Source organism: Corvus moneduloides, chromosome 7, assembly GCF_009650955.1.
Source record: "Corvus moneduloides isolate bCorMon1 chromosome 7, bCorMon1.pri, whole genome shotgun sequence".
Taxonomy (NCBI): Eukaryota; Metazoa; Chordata; class Aves; order Passeriformes; family Corvidae; genus Corvus; species Corvus moneduloides.
The window spans coordinates 2,905,383-2,920,806 of NC_045482.1; the positions used below are offsets into that span (position 1 = coordinate 2,905,383).

At 42.5% G+C, this 15,424-nt stretch overlaps 1 protein-coding gene across 5 annotated transcripts in view; it reads right to left on the reverse strand.

Annotated features, from left to right (window-relative positions):
- SPAG16 (sperm associated antigen 16) overlaps positions 1–15,424 on the reverse strand; it is a 360,884-nt gene that overhangs the window by 109,868 nt on the left and 235,592 nt on the right. For all 5 annotated transcript variants that reach the window (XM_032114725.1, XM_032114722.1, XM_032114721.1 and 2 more), the window contains one exon: positions 7,845–7,910. In XM_032114725.1, coding sequence (XP_031970616.1) covers positions 7,845–7,910 — 66 coding nt within the window. The remainder of the gene's footprint in view (positions 1–7,844; positions 7,911–15,424) is intronic.

The following is a 15,424-nucleotide window of genomic DNA, read 5'->3' on the forward strand; positions in this document are numbered from 1 at the left end:
TTTACGTAGGAGACCGAAGGAATGGTTAAGAGGCTCAAAACAACCAGGTGGGAAGTGGGGGGGAAACGAGATAAGCTCTGTCTCTTTCTTCTTCTTCTCAAGATATACTGTAAGCCAGACTGAAAAATTCCAGTCAATGCCTTCTGAAGTGCCTTGTTGTGACTGGGTAAGTCAAAGTTTGTGAAGTGCCTTACTCAGTCTAGATGTTGTTTTAAAATTTGCCCAGTACCTTATTCTACCTTAATGTTCTAAAGTTTGCAAGTCAAAGTTTGTTACTGCATCTCCTGAGAATTTTGTTGTTTCTCCCATGCACTGCCCAGATTAAATCCAACCACCTTTCACTGAGCCCACTGAGCGGGACAGAGCATTAAACCCTCACCATCGCCACTGCCGTCAAAGCCCTCATGGTCCCCATTGCTCTCACAGACCCCACAGTCTTCACCACCCCATAACCCTCACAGCCCTCACACACCCCACAGCCCTCACAGTCCCTACAGGCCCACACCCACCACAGCCCTCACAGACCCCACAGCCCTCAGAGCCTTCACAGCCCCTACAGCCCTCAGAGCCTTCACAGCCCTCACAGACCCCACAGCCCTCAGAGCCTTCACAGACCCCACAGCCCTCAGAGCCTTCATAGCCCTCACAGCCCTCAGAGCCTTCACAGACCCCACAGCCCCCCCCGGCCACACAGCCCCCACGGCCTTCACTGACCTCAGAGTTCTCACAGACCCCACAGCCCTCTGTAGGAGACCAGAGAAATGACTGACTGGCTCAAAACAACCAGGCTGGCCACTGCTCCATGCCCCCATCCCCTTGAGTTTTAGTCAGCCTCGGGGTCATACCAAAATGGCAGTGGCCGACCTATGGCCTGCCCCAAATGGCAGTGACTGACCCATGGCCTGGCCCAAAATGGCAGCAGCTGGTCCATGGCCTGCTGAGAACCCTGAAATGGCCATGACTGACCCACGGCCGGCCCTGAAATGGCGCTGTCTGTCCACATGGCAACCCTTGCCCTGCAAACTCAGTACAGCACCAAAACAATCTGCATTCCTACCCCTGATGGCCTTCAGCCGTGCGTTCTCAATTATTTTCAGATTAAATCAGTCTGATATTCAAGTACCTTCTAACAGTGATATTTATTCAACCACAGATTAATTGCATTTTCATAACAGAGAAGCCTTTCCAAAGTTGGTCCTACTTTCATGCTTGCATAAATTTATTTTAAATCCAACTTGGTATTCTATAAAGCCACATCCTTTGCACCACAGATACAGCACTGTCCTAGCCACGCTGCCTCCCTTTGGCCATGATTTGATAAGCGGTAAAGGTTCAAGAGTCCTCTTACCAAACACAAACCACTGATCTAAACTAATCCCATTTTTCTACCCAAGTTTAGTTTAAGCCCTTTTGAAGAGACAGCTTTGCACAAACATTGTTGGAAGAGCTGTTCCCTGTCTGTTGGTAACCAACACAAACCCAATAGCACCTATTTTAAGAGGTGTCCAGGCTAATGCAATGTGAGCCCCCACCAACACCTGCCCAGAAAAAACTGGGAGCGCTGGGAGAGCTGGCAGGGAGCAAACCCAGTGCGAGCAGCGATGTCTAGAACCCTGGCCTCACAGCTCAATGGCTCCCAGTCCAGGCAGTGACAGCAATGGCAGAGCAGGCAACAGTCTCACCGTTTGTCAAAAACGTGACTGTCACATGAGAGAGTCACAAGGTAGAAGGTGGGGATGCTGTGCTGCTTTCTCATGTGTTTTAAAACATAATTTCCTGTGAAATGCCACAAAGAGAGGCAGGTTGGACTGTACTGCACATGGCAAGCTGAATTTTAAAGACTCTCTGTGGATCTTTGCATTCTGATTTTGTTTGTTTTGCAAAAGATGAGTTTAAGAAACAGCTGTTAAAAAATGAGTTATGCAGGGGTCTGGACCTACGGTGTACATCTGCCACAGGAAAGGCTGGCATTCTGGGCCAGGAGATGCAATTTTAAAAAAATCCTCATTCCACAGGATACACAAATTAATTCTTCTCCTCTAAGAAAGAAGGGCAAAGTTTTCCACAGTGCTTGTGGTTCTGCATGCTAAACAGTGCTTGCTTCATGTACTGTATACACAGAGGGTCACATTCACTGCAGAACACAGAAATAAGCAAACAAAATCACATTAAAGGAGATAATCTCTGTGTCTTTTAGTTAGCAGCAAATGGACATAACAATATGTTTATATTTGTAAATAGAAAGTCTGAAAACATAAAAGAAAATACTGTATAGTCAGTTATTATCGGTTTCTGCTGAGGATCTTTCAAGGGCCAATCTGACCTAGAATACACAGGGCTTTTAAAGTTACTCAAACCGAAGTTATGTCAAAGCCATCTAAAATGATGTCACATTTTTTCTTCTTGGGCTTTACAGAGCGGTCTGAATCCAAATGTCAGTATCAATTTTTATCATGAAGAATTGAGACAAAGCTTCATCATATGCAAATATTTAAACAAGAGCAAAATCTGATTAAAAGCTTCAATTAGAAAAGCTAAATACTTAAGTATTTCATTTACTGCTGGTTCAAAACGAATGAGAGAGACAGTGTGATAGCAGACACCTGCCTTGCTTCCTACCCCACATTCCTGATCTATTATCATCATGTGGATTTCTTCCCAATATCCAGTCTAACCTTACTGTCAGTTTGAAGCCATTCCCTCTTGTCCTGTCACTCCAGGATTTTGTGTCTCTCCATCCTTCCTGCAGGCTCCCTTCAGCTACTGAATTTCTTGATGGTACTAAATTAATTTCTTGATGGGTTTGAAATACTCTCCTAGAACCTGCCATGAGGAAGAGCAAAAGAAGGTCTTCTAAAATCTAAGCTTCCCCACGTTTGTGTGAGTGAATTTTACAAGATACTTCGTGGTTTACTGTGAGTCCCTGCATGGTGACAACAAAGAGCACCAGAAGGGATTGTAAAAAAAGAACTAAAAATCAATTCTGTGGTAAATCATACAATCCCAGAATATCCTGGGTTGGAAGGGACCCACAAGGCTCATCAAAGTCCAACTCCTGGCCTGCACAGGACAGCCCCAAATCCCACCCTGTGCCTGAGGGCGTTGTCCAAACAAAAGAGGGTTACAAACCCTGAGGATGGAGGAGAGAGGTCCTGTGGCAGAATGAGCTCATCTCACATCTCATAATGCAAAGGCTTGAAACAGAAGAAGGTGGATTTTCTTGAGCTGTGATTATTTTTAGAGTTAGTAAACTTGACAGGATTGGGTTCAAAATCTTCAAAAAGGTTTATGTTTATTTATATATAATGTATTTATATATGTTAGAGAGAACAGAAAAAACAGGTAATGCCAACTTTTCCAAGGCAACTTGTGCCTTGATTAAGCAAACTGCTAGACTAAGAGATTTTTAAATGATTTTTTCCCCAGAAGAAATTATAACTGGGATTTTGATCCAAAAATAACTCAGGAAGACAAAACAAACAGAGAGTGAAGGAACTGCATTTTGTCTGAATTAGGAGTGCAGAGGCAAACTCCAGCACCAGCTGGTGCATTTACTGACACCTAAGGTTTCTCAGCCACCATCATCTGCTGCATGTGGCTTTTCTCTGCCCTTGGCTTATTGAGGTGTGTGACACCTATTACAAAGTTTTTCTTTGCAAATGATCTCTGATGGGAAGCCTGAAATGGTGATGGGAAACTGAATGACACAAACAAGGTGTGACATTTAAAAATCAGTCCTGGATTTGGTTTTTTTTGATCCCACTGAAGGGCCTCGGCTGCGAGACTGTCTCTTTTCTCAAGGACACAGGGATACAGCAACTTGGGAGAGCCACCCCTTCCAAATCAATGCGTCCTGAATTTTCTTGGCCTCCAACAGTTAAATAAGTCCCTACATATTGCAGCTTCCTCACAGTAAGATCTGGAGGAATATTTTTAGCTCTAGGCTATCTGCTAGACATATTTATCCAGACTTCTACATTAAGAGTATCAGAGTTGGAGAGCAAAAACATTCAAACTGATCAAAATAAAGATGGATCGACCCAATTCTACTTGAGTGGCCTCAGAACGTGTTATCTGGTCTGCATATAATGTGTAAAGCAGGCCCAGTGCTAACTGCAGGGTCTGTGGGTAACACAGGGAGGATGGCCAAGGGAAGGGAGCACTCCAGGAAAATTACTTCCAAAACTAGGGAATAACAGGACTATGTCAGAGAATGGATGTAGAAGTGAATTCCAGCACAATTTCCAGAGAGTTTCCCTATTATCAGAAAGAGCTGTTTGCCAACAAATGAAATGGGGGTATTTTGACACAGATTTTATTCCTTGCCACGACAGAGAGATGGAATCAATTTTTTTTTTTACTTCTAACAATGTTTAATGGCCTGAAATGGTTAAGTAATGATAATAAAATCTGTATTTTAAATGTAATTCAGTTCTGTAATTATATTTCTTATGCATGGAGACAGAAATAAACTAGAGGAAGAACCTATTAGCCCTTTTGCATGTATAATTGAACACACTTGGTATTACTGGGTAACCTTTGTAAGCAACTGGCTTTGAGTTTATGCAAAGAGGTGAACACTTTGAATCCATAAATAACAATAAGAGCAGATAGGTTTTTGATTTTGTATTCTGTTCTTTTCTTGTTTGTGTCTGTTAGATGCAGTCAGACATCCCTGGCTTTATCTGGCTATCCATAGAAACATCTGAGAGATCTGATTTTTGCATCATTTGGGTGCAGTAATGAATAAGAACTGACATCAAATATCAATATTATTGGCCCAGCTAAATGGTAGCTGACATGCAACTGGACTGCTGAGGAGGTAAACAAAATTGAAATTTTGTTTTTGTTTAAAAACTGTCTGACATTATTTGCCCTTCAGTAAATCAATGGAAGAACAACCTAGATGCTGCTTGCATTTTGGCTTGGGGAGGTAAAATTGAGCAGTTGCTCTCAAGCATATTCTTTATAGTCTTTTACGTTTTCCTAATATAACCAGTAATTCTAAAAATACTTTTTTTTGTTTTAGGGAAACTTGCTAACCACTGTAATGACTCCTAAACCTGCAGATATGACACAAACACAGCATGGAAGACTCTTGGCATACTTTTATTTGGACACAAATGCATATATACACACACATAAGGGAGCAAACGTTGTTCTACTTTAATTTCACGACTCAACCAAGCATCTGTAGTCTTTATACTTCATTAGCATAGGTGATTTACCATTGCAAAGGAGCTACAGAGCTTACCTGAAATGCTGTTTGGGCCATACCCCAGTGCAAAATAAATATCTGAAACATTTTTCTCTACAAAGTTACTGTGTTATGGGAATGTGGGACTAAAAGGGATGGTAACAATAACTTTATGAAGAAAGATCCATTTTTCTATGTCCTCAATTCAAAAGCAGCTATGTGAGTTTTGCTCAAATTTTCTCAAATGTTCCACAGGCAGAGAACCAGCTTGAAAAACTGCAAGATTTAAATGCTGCTGGAAGTATTATCTGTTAAGTCCTGACATAATCACAAGAGCAGAAGTTTCTCCAGGGCACTGTGACTCCTGTGTCCCAGCAAGGCAGGACCCAACAAATGGGTACATTCCAGGTGCCAAGCTGGCAGCTCTGTTCCATAGAGAACAGGCTAATTAGGGAATCTCAGCACTAATGAGTTCTGGCTTCAAACCTTGCCCACTTAACAAAAAAAACTATTAACTACAGTTTCAGAAGCATGGTGTAGTAAATAACTCAGATTTAATCAGTTTCACAGAGCTTAATGAGGATTTATTCAATTTGTATAAATGCATTATTCTTTTTTAGCTTCTTCTTCACACAATACTCTTCCCTAAAAGTGTCCCTTAATATTTGGACACATCGCCGGGATGGCTTTCTGATCTAACTAGAAAATTTGTTCCTTGTTCTCGTGTAATCAGAATTTCATGTTCTTTCTGAACTCCTTTGGCACCAAGCAGCCCGAGACAGGATTACCACAAGCCCACTGAAGTGATGTAGGAGCCACTCAAACCGACCTATGTCCAAGCAGAAAACAGAGTGAATCCCTTGGGATCTCTCACCATTACAGCTCTGCACCCACGCAGTACGACTCTGTAGGCAACACCTCTCACAAAGCATGGGATGTGCAGATCCGTGACATTAGGATATAAAAAAATATAACAAAAAAAAACCATCTAAGTAGGGTTTTTTCAGCAATCAGCCTTCAGTTTTGTCATTGCAGACTTCCTGGACCAGGTATAACCATTAGGCTGGACACTCTGGAAGTAATGCTGCACTTTGTCCAAACAGTCCATGATCAATGTGCAAAATCTTTTCCATGAAAGTATTGTTGAAAATATGACTGTTTCTATAAAAACATTTTTTCCTCATAAAATATGCTTTTTTTAACAAAAATATTGACGCTCAAAACACCTTAATCAGCTTGCTTAGGGTGGAATACTTTAATTTTTTGGTGAGCAAGCACTGGAGCGTACAAAAATAGCTCTTAAAGTCTATATTTGGCTGAAATATAGCACTTGCTTTGCTAGCCAGCCAGTGGGACAACTGTTATGTGTACAACTCAGGGCCACTACTTAATTTTTCAGTAGTAGAGTTAACTTACACAACTGCAATCACAGCTTCTGAAGTTATATTCCTCACTCATTTTGATCAATGCTGCACCAAATGTTTCCATTTTCACTAATTCAATCACTGAGAATGTCAACCAATGATTCTAGTCTAGAGTTAATGCCAACTGTAATATTCCTTACCAAAACAACCTTATCTGGAAGGTTATCAGCATGTGGTCTTTCAGCTTCCTGTTAATCATTATAGGTCACATGAGGCCCTTTGTAAATTAATACCACTTTAAAGACAGTGCTGTGGTATCTCTACAGTATTTCCCTCACCACTCTTGCTCCTGTTAAACACTTTTTGTTCCCCACCACAGTGTCTCAGAGCACTGAGAGGCAGGCTGCGCCTGTCAAATACAGATAGATGCACATGGCCAAGAAAGAATTAAGATGTCTTGGGAATTCCTATTCCCCTCCCTGACATCAGCTTATCCCACACCTTCTGCTGTTCCAGCCCCTGGGGTTTGCCCTACAAACACACAGGGCTGGCAGAGCAGTTGGCAAAGCAGCAGCTGATACTGAGCAAGAAGAGAATATTCAGGATCTCCTGCAGGAAAAATTAGTACCTCGCTCTGCCTGTAATGAAAGTGTCAGTGGGAGCACAGGGAGCAAGAACACCGCAAAGTTATTTTTCAGGAAAGATGGTCTCTGAGAGAAAAGGCTGCTAGCAGCAGCAGAAACCAGCACATGCCTCAGCACTTCCACACCAGCTTTAAAGAGCAGTGTGGCCAGAAGAGCTGCACAAATCATACATCACAAACGTTTGGGTCATTTCAGAGTATTTCATACAGCCTCTAAGAACCATTCAGGAGAAATTCCTCCCCTTCCAAACTTACCAGTCATTCAGACAGCAGTCTGTCACCAATCCCAGCCAAAATGATTCCTTAGACAACGACTATAAACTAACAAGCCAGGGAAAAAACCTAACAGCAAATTTCATTTAAATAAAGTAACTAAATGAACCCAACAGAAGAGAATGGCTTAGACATCATGCACTGATCAAAGGAGGAAGGAGGGAGAACCAAGGAGGGGGCAGCTCTATTGTGGCAGGCACTGGAGCTCTGGTCTGGCTGGCAGGTGAGGCCACTCTGAGCCACCACTGATTTTGAATCCAGCCCCAGAGGTCTCTGTGTCACCAAGGAGCAGGACAGAACAGGCCAGAGCAAGGAACATGATGGTTAATGGGAAAAACAAAAGAGAAAATTCACATGCAGGACGTACCTTCTTGTTGAATGTAGCATGATTACAGGAATGCACGTGACCCTGGAATGTGTAAACACGGAGACCCTAGGTATGAAACAAAAAGAGAGCATTTAAATACGTTACAGCAATATAAATTATTCTGTAGCCTTGGTGTAAACAGAAGGACCTTGATTTTATGGCTGTGTGAAAATCAGGACACATTGTGTGCTAAAAAGCCAGCTCCTGGTTGCTAGAACAGGAACGCATTTCTCACCATTACTAAGGATGGATCTCCTTACTTCACGTAATAGCCACCAGAAAAGGTGCATTCAAATATCACCAGGCAAAGCCATCTCCCTGGCTGGAGGGCTGGAATTAGAAGGTGTAATCGCTCCTTCCAAAAGACTGAGCTCTTGCTCTCAGGCAGTGAGTCAGGACATGTCTCTTGATACTCCACACACAGCCTTAAAGGCTTCCTTAAGGAATCACAGGCATGAAATCCAAGTTAATTATCTTTTGTCATCTCCCACAATAGGCCATAAGTGACCTACATAGTGCAGCAACATATGTCAGATGTCATCACTGATATGTGGCTTGTTCTCCCAGTACAGGAGCCATCCAACCACAGTATCTCCTGCTAAAAAACCTGAAATCTTCAGGACGGCAAGACAGGGTACTTAAAAGAGATGCCCTTCTCTGTTTTCATAGCAACCACTGGCTTCATGGGTTAAAAAATAGTTCCTATTAAAAGTGAAGCCCAGCTCTAAGCAGTGTAATCATACGCTGAAGAACAAATTTTCCCTCTAAAAAAGCATTTTATTAACACTGCAATTGAAAGACAGTTTGTTGCATTTTTCTGGAGAGTTGAAAAAACCCAAACACAAAATCTGAAATTTCACTACTCATGCTGGTCTTGAATCAGTCTCGCAGGAGCAGGCGTAACATAGTTTAACCATACCTCTGTCATGCTTTTAGAGTTTATATCATCAGCTTAGTCCCATTTTTATTTTCCTGATTAAAAAAAAAAAATCCCTCCTACTCTGACATAAGAAATTTGAATTCTCTTTTTCACTGACAAAACCTCCTACATTTTATCATCAGCATGTTTAGCAGCATATTCTCAGTGCTTGCAACATGCCCTTTCAGAAAGTAGTTAATGAGTTTTGACCACAAAGTAATTCTGGAGGGACAGTCCTCGATAATGGTCTGTGGTTCATATTATATCTCTGAACCACTTAGGAGAACTCAGCCCAACAAAGCAGCAGTTGAAGGGGATTACATTGTTGTTGTAAATATCTCAGGGGTCAAGAGCAAGGAGGGAAAGGAGCTATTGAGGCTGAAGAGCAGTGTTGATGCAGGAAAATACGGGGATTCATTATCTGCAGATAAATTCCAGTGGAAAAGCAGAAGACAGTTCTCAAACAGTGAGATACAAAAATTTACTCCACTTCAAGTAGTGGGGATAAAAAAAAATTCTCATTACTGTAAGAAGCTGCTTGAAAAGCCTGGAAATAAATGACCTTCTCCTGCATGTGATCTTTCTCCTGCACTTGGACACCAAGGAGGCTCTTTCCAGTCTTGGTCATACGGCATTAGAATCCAAATCTCTAATAAAGCCTAGCACTTAATGCTGCACAGAATTCATTTTGTTTAAAAAAAAGTCACCAAAAAAATGTCACCCAAAAAAGGGAGCAGGCAACTTTGGCAAGTGCCATTTTGTATCTCATTGTATTTTTCATTTACCCTTCTGTGTTGAAGTAATTTCTGCTCCAAGGCCACATATGCTCTTGTGATTGTACTAGGAAATTGGTATTACTCCCATAAAAGGATTGCAAGGCAACAAGAGAAAAAAAAGGCTCTGAACTATCAAAGGCTCTATATTTAAAGAGCACACCATCCACTTAAAGCATAAAAAGGTTGCCAGAGCACAGTTCTTGAGTCCTCCACAGTTTATAACAGAGTTACAAGGGGAAATAGTGCTAAAAACTCACGCTAAACCCCTGTATATTTTTAAGTTAGATATTAGATATAGGGTGGATATCAGAGAAAGGTTCTTCCCCCAGAGGGTGCTGGGGCACTGAACAGGCTCCCCAGGGAATGGGCATGGCCCCAAGGCAGCCAGAGCCCAAGGAGTATCTGGAAACTCCTCTCAGGGACATGGTAGGAGTGCTGGGGTGTCTGTACAGGGCCAGCAGCTGGATTGATGATCCCAATGGGTCCCTTCCAGCTTGGCAAATTCTGTGATCCTATGATTTCTAAGTAATAAAATATGAACCAATAAATGCTGATAAAAGTAAAACTTAAATGATTACTATTCAATTATAAATTCACTGCTGGAATAGAAATGTGATTACACAAAATTCCCTGACAGGCAAATTAACTCGATAAAGGTAACACGATAGGAGACAAAGATAACCGAACACACATAAGCAGTCTAGCAAGAAAAAATGTCAAGGACATAAGATGTACCTTGTGGCCCAGCAGCGATATCGATTGCACCCAGCCCATGGTAACAAACCAAGAGTCAGTGCATGTTTTGCATGTAAAAAGTAGCCCTTGTAAAAAACTGCTGCTGCTCAGCAGGGTGTAGTATTTACCCTCAGACACTCTCAGATACCAATACACACACAGCAACCTTTCCACAAACACAGAAAATGCATGCTCTCCCAAACCAGTGGAAAAAAGAAAACCACATGGATGCTGCACAAAATGGACGTTAACTTTCAGCTTTCCCTCGGTAAGTCAATTCAGTATAAGCCCTCTGAAAAGGATTTTAATAAAAATAATAATAATGATAATAAAAGTGAGACAAAGGCAATAGTTCTGCAAAGCGTTTCTCAATACTATCGAAACTTAATTTTCAAACTGCCACTTTATTTTTATTCAATGCACAGCTCGGGTTTTCTTTACCAACACCAGGAAATCTGAGTTTTGCAGACATAAAAACAAAACTGGAAAGCTATTGCTGAGCTGTAATAGCTCAAGCAAGAAACAAATAATAATAGATATTCTGTGGATCACAATTCAAGTTAGCACTGAGTTTTCAGCACCAGGAGCTCAGCAGTAAGTTAATGAAATCACTTTTGCACATGCATTCTGTTTTTCAAGCTTTAATCACAAAATAATCCACTATAGTACCGCCAGTGCTTCATGCAGTGTGGAACTGAACAGGGTGCCCACAAGCACCTGGGTGCATCTGCCATTTCAATTAATTTCTTTAAGGTTCAAGTTGAGCAAGAGCAAACATTTGGGACTTGTACCACAAGGAAAAGAGCAGGGGAAAAAGAAGGAGATTGACATTAGGGCAGTTCTTTTCTAGGGGAAAATTACGGTCCTTTGCTGTACCCTGAAGGTCTCACTGACCATCACCCCTCACAGAGGGAACAATCACGAACTGAGAGCAGGAGGAGCAACAAAACATCAGAGCAGAACTCTGAAGCTGGAAAAAGGCCCATTTCCCCCCCACCTTTAACCCTTGGGGTCTATCCAGTCTCACTGCATGTCACACTCCAGCAGTATAAATCATGGAAAATACATTATTATTGTCAACTGGATCTTGACTGAAATATTAATGGAGGAAGTCGGAGTTCCATTCCCTCCTTGAGCTATTGCCCAATTACATTAATAACCATGCATTCTTTCTCTGCAGGAAACACACAGATAACAGCCACATTCAAAGAAAACAAAATATGAAGTGTTCTGCAGTGTTGAGGTTTTGGGATTTTTAAATTATTATTCACACATGCACACACACATATAATTTTCCAGTCTGAAATCCAGAAATTAACATTAGAATCAGTGGTTAGAAACACCCTGGCATTATACTATGGAGCCTATCAACCTCTCACCTTCCACTGAACACAGGCATTAATTGCCTGCCTTGGACTGGAACTACCTAAAAGACTCCTGAGAGAGAAAACATTCCTTTGCTAAAATGAAATGTGGTATTGTGGAAAAGCAGCCTGATCTTTGGAGCTATGGATCTGTGAACAGTAATCTCCTGCTGCAAAAGTAGTTTAACAAGGTTTCTAAATTCAAATTATGTTTTTGTTCCTACTTTCACAGGATAAAACCCCAAGATTTGGGAATCAATAGTGAAATTCTGCTGTAAATCCTCCCTATTGTGTATCCACATAGATATAGGAATAGCAGAGTAAGACAAGACAGGCTGAAGACAATCATAATTAATTTGCTTCTTTGCTTCTTTGCATTGCAATAATTAAGTTCAACCTTTATGTAACACAGCAGCTGAATCTTCCTATACTTATTTTAATTACCATTTCAGCAGCAACAAAATAGAACTCCCAAACTTAACAAGCCATACTGCAAGCACCTCTGGAGAAAACACACAGCCAAAACTGGTAGAGCGTCATTTGGAAGCGACTCACGTTTCTCAAACTCTGCTCTTTTGGTTTTCTTTCTGGATTTTGAATGCCTTGCTATACATGAACATCTGACATGAACAAACTTACTGTGCAAGTCCAGAATCAAGATAACAAATCCATTAGATCAAGCTGGGTGTAATATCCTAGTTACAGTAGGTAATTATCTTTATGAGTTTGATACGAGTGTTTAGACAACAACATTTGAGTATGAGATTTATCTAACACTGTTCAGATAGAAGATTTATTTGTAATTTTTTGGTTCATTTAGAAATTAACTCTAAGAAATAATGTTCATTCAGAAAGACTAAACTAAGAAAAGTGTTCAAACCATGAAGCACTCAGCTGTGGAAATGTTCACCTCATTCTCTTTATTAAAAACAAACAAAACCTCCCAACAGTTCTTCATGAAAGGTTTAATTGTATTTAGGGGAAAATGAAAATTCTGAGCTTACATAGCTAGAACTTTCCCAGCAAATCAAACAGTGTAATGCTTTAGAAGCTCCCTTGGCTGGACCTGAACTTTTCCAAAAGCAAGGAATGTTCAGTGTACTGTGATTTCTGCCTACAGACTCACTGGGAAGATCTAACCTTCCTCTCAATCTTCCTTGCTGGAGTTGTCCAAGGGCTTCCGTTTTCATAGCAAAGTGCAAAACTAAAAGTGTGCATCCTTCTCATTCCCATGCCTTATTCACAACATGGCCTGTCTGCCTCAGCCAGCACTGGGGAGCTCCACAGGGAATGTGGCAGATCCAGCAGAGTTGTGGCTCTGCTGTCCCTCCGCGCTGCAGGGTATCGCCTGTGTCATTGCCATGAAGTGGGTGCATGGAGACATCAAAAGGGACTTGGATCTCTTCACAAGAGAAAAAGGTAATTTTTAGGAGAGAGAAAACCCATTTTCATGGGATGTGATGGGTAAGCACAAAAACTGGAGGAAAGAGCCCCTTCTACTTTTGCAAGACGGCTCCGTTCTTTCCTAGCCCACACCAACCATATGAGGTTCAACAAGGGAAAGTGCACCCGGGATGGGGCAGCCCTGGGTGTATGGACACAGTGGGGAATGAGAGGCTGGAGAGCAGCAGGGACATGGGGATCCTGGTCAGTGGCCAGTTGGATCCGAGTCAGCAGTGCCCTGGAGCCAGGAGGGACATCCCTGTCCCGGGGGATCAGGCCCAGCATGGCCAGCCAGGCCCGGGAGGGCATTGTCCCGCTCTGCTCTGGGCTGGGCTGGCCTTGCCTTGAGTGCTGGGGCAGTTTTGGGTGCCACAATATAAGAACGATATTAAGCTGTCAGAAAGCATCCAAAGGAGGACAACAAAGATGGTGAAGGGCCGTGAAGGGAAGCCATGTGAGGAGTGGCTGAGGGCATCTGGTCTGTTCAGCTGGAGGAGACTGAGGGGAGACTCATCGGGGTCTGCAACTTCTTTGTGAGGAGAAGAGGAGGGGCAGACACTGATCTCTGCTCTGTGGGGACCAGTGACAGGACCCAATGGAATGGCCTGAAGTTGTGCCAGGGAGATTTGGGTTGGATATTTGGGGAAGGTCCTTCCCCCAGAGGGTGCTGGGGCACTGAACAGGCTCCCCAGGGAATGGGCACGGCCCCAAGGCTGCCAGGGCTCCAGGAGCGTTTGGACAGCGCTCTCAGGAACAGGGTGGGATTGTTGGAGCGTCTGTGCAGGGCCAGGAGCTGGACTGATGATCCCAGTGGGTCCCTTCCAGCTCAGGATATTCTGTGTTTCTGTATTAACTCATTCCAGCAGTCCCCTGCAAGCCCCAGGCTCTGTGTGTCCACCCTCAGGCCAGCCTTGCTTGCAGCCAGGGCTGCTCTCCGTCTGCCCCATCCTGTCCCATCCAGAGGGCTCCACTCCCAGCAGGGCAGAACCACATCCATCTCCCAGTTACACTCGGAGGCTTCACGGGCACGGCAGGGCAGTGTCTGAGCAGTGAGCACTGAGCAAATCTGGAGAACAGTTTTACCATCTGTCAGCACAGGGTTTACTCGAGAAACTCGAGCACAGAACCTTCAGTGCAAAGTTTGCTTCTGTTCTCCTCGCTTGGAATAGACCCTGGGGGGAGGAATCACACAGAGAAGGTTTCTCTATGTTAGACCAGGGGTAAGGCGAGGGCATTACTCAGATGTTTTGTAATCCCTTCTCCGGGGAATAAAATTAACTTGCCACCATTTGTGTGCTCTGTTACATGGGAATTCATAGAGGCAGGTGTGTGCACCAAAACTGAAGTACATCAGCGGATAGGCTCTTTTCTTTAAAAAAAACCACTTTATTCACTACATCCTCCCAAAGAAACAAAAAAGAATTTTGAACCTCTTTAAAATGCATGAACTTCTATAACAACTTTCATACTGTGAAACATTAAAAACTCGAGAAGCAGCATTTTTCTAAATTTGGTAGATAATAAAAACTAGAAAGAGAGCTCTGCCTGCCAGCTAAGCCCAACACCGTGCTTTTCATCACAGACCAGCCTTCCTTTCACTTCACAGTTCGTAACACCTGCTATTAAATATATCAAAAAAACTTAATTAACCTTGTTCTGGAATACCCCTGACTTACCTCATTTGTGTAGGTCTGAACTTTCACCTGAATGTAGTATTAATATACCTTTTGCACTGATGATGCAGGCATATTCATTTGTCTTAACTGGGATATGAAGTATGTTTCTAGGCCAAGACCTTGTGAGCTAAATCTGTTCAAAGTGAACCTCTAAGGCTCTCCTAAAAAAATCTAAAAAACAGGAGTTTATAGTAGAAATGCTGACAGATTATATTCTTGCCAGCATAATATAACCTGACTCAAAGATAAATGTTTCATGAATTAAAAAAGTTGAAAAAAGCTCCTCTGTTCAGCTTTGTTCTCGAGATGAAAGTGAATTATCTTTTTGTCTTTTACTGATACTTGGGTTTTTGTACTGCAGTCTGCAGAAAACTGTAACCACAGGCAGTATTTAAACAGACATGACCGTGTGGGATTCTCTCCTCACTCAACTCCTGCAAGAGACATCAAACTTCCAGCTGCATAAGGAAGAACAAAGGTCTTATGGGAAGCAGATCCTTTCCTGTACCTGCTTCTGTGAGAAGAGAGAAATGTCATCTCCAGTTGATGAGATCACACATGAGCACAGTCCCACCTGCACAGCCCCGACAGGCCAGCCAGGGAGGGGAGGGAGAAATGCCTTTGCTGGACCCATCATTCCTCTACAAGAAAATAAACAGTAAAAAGA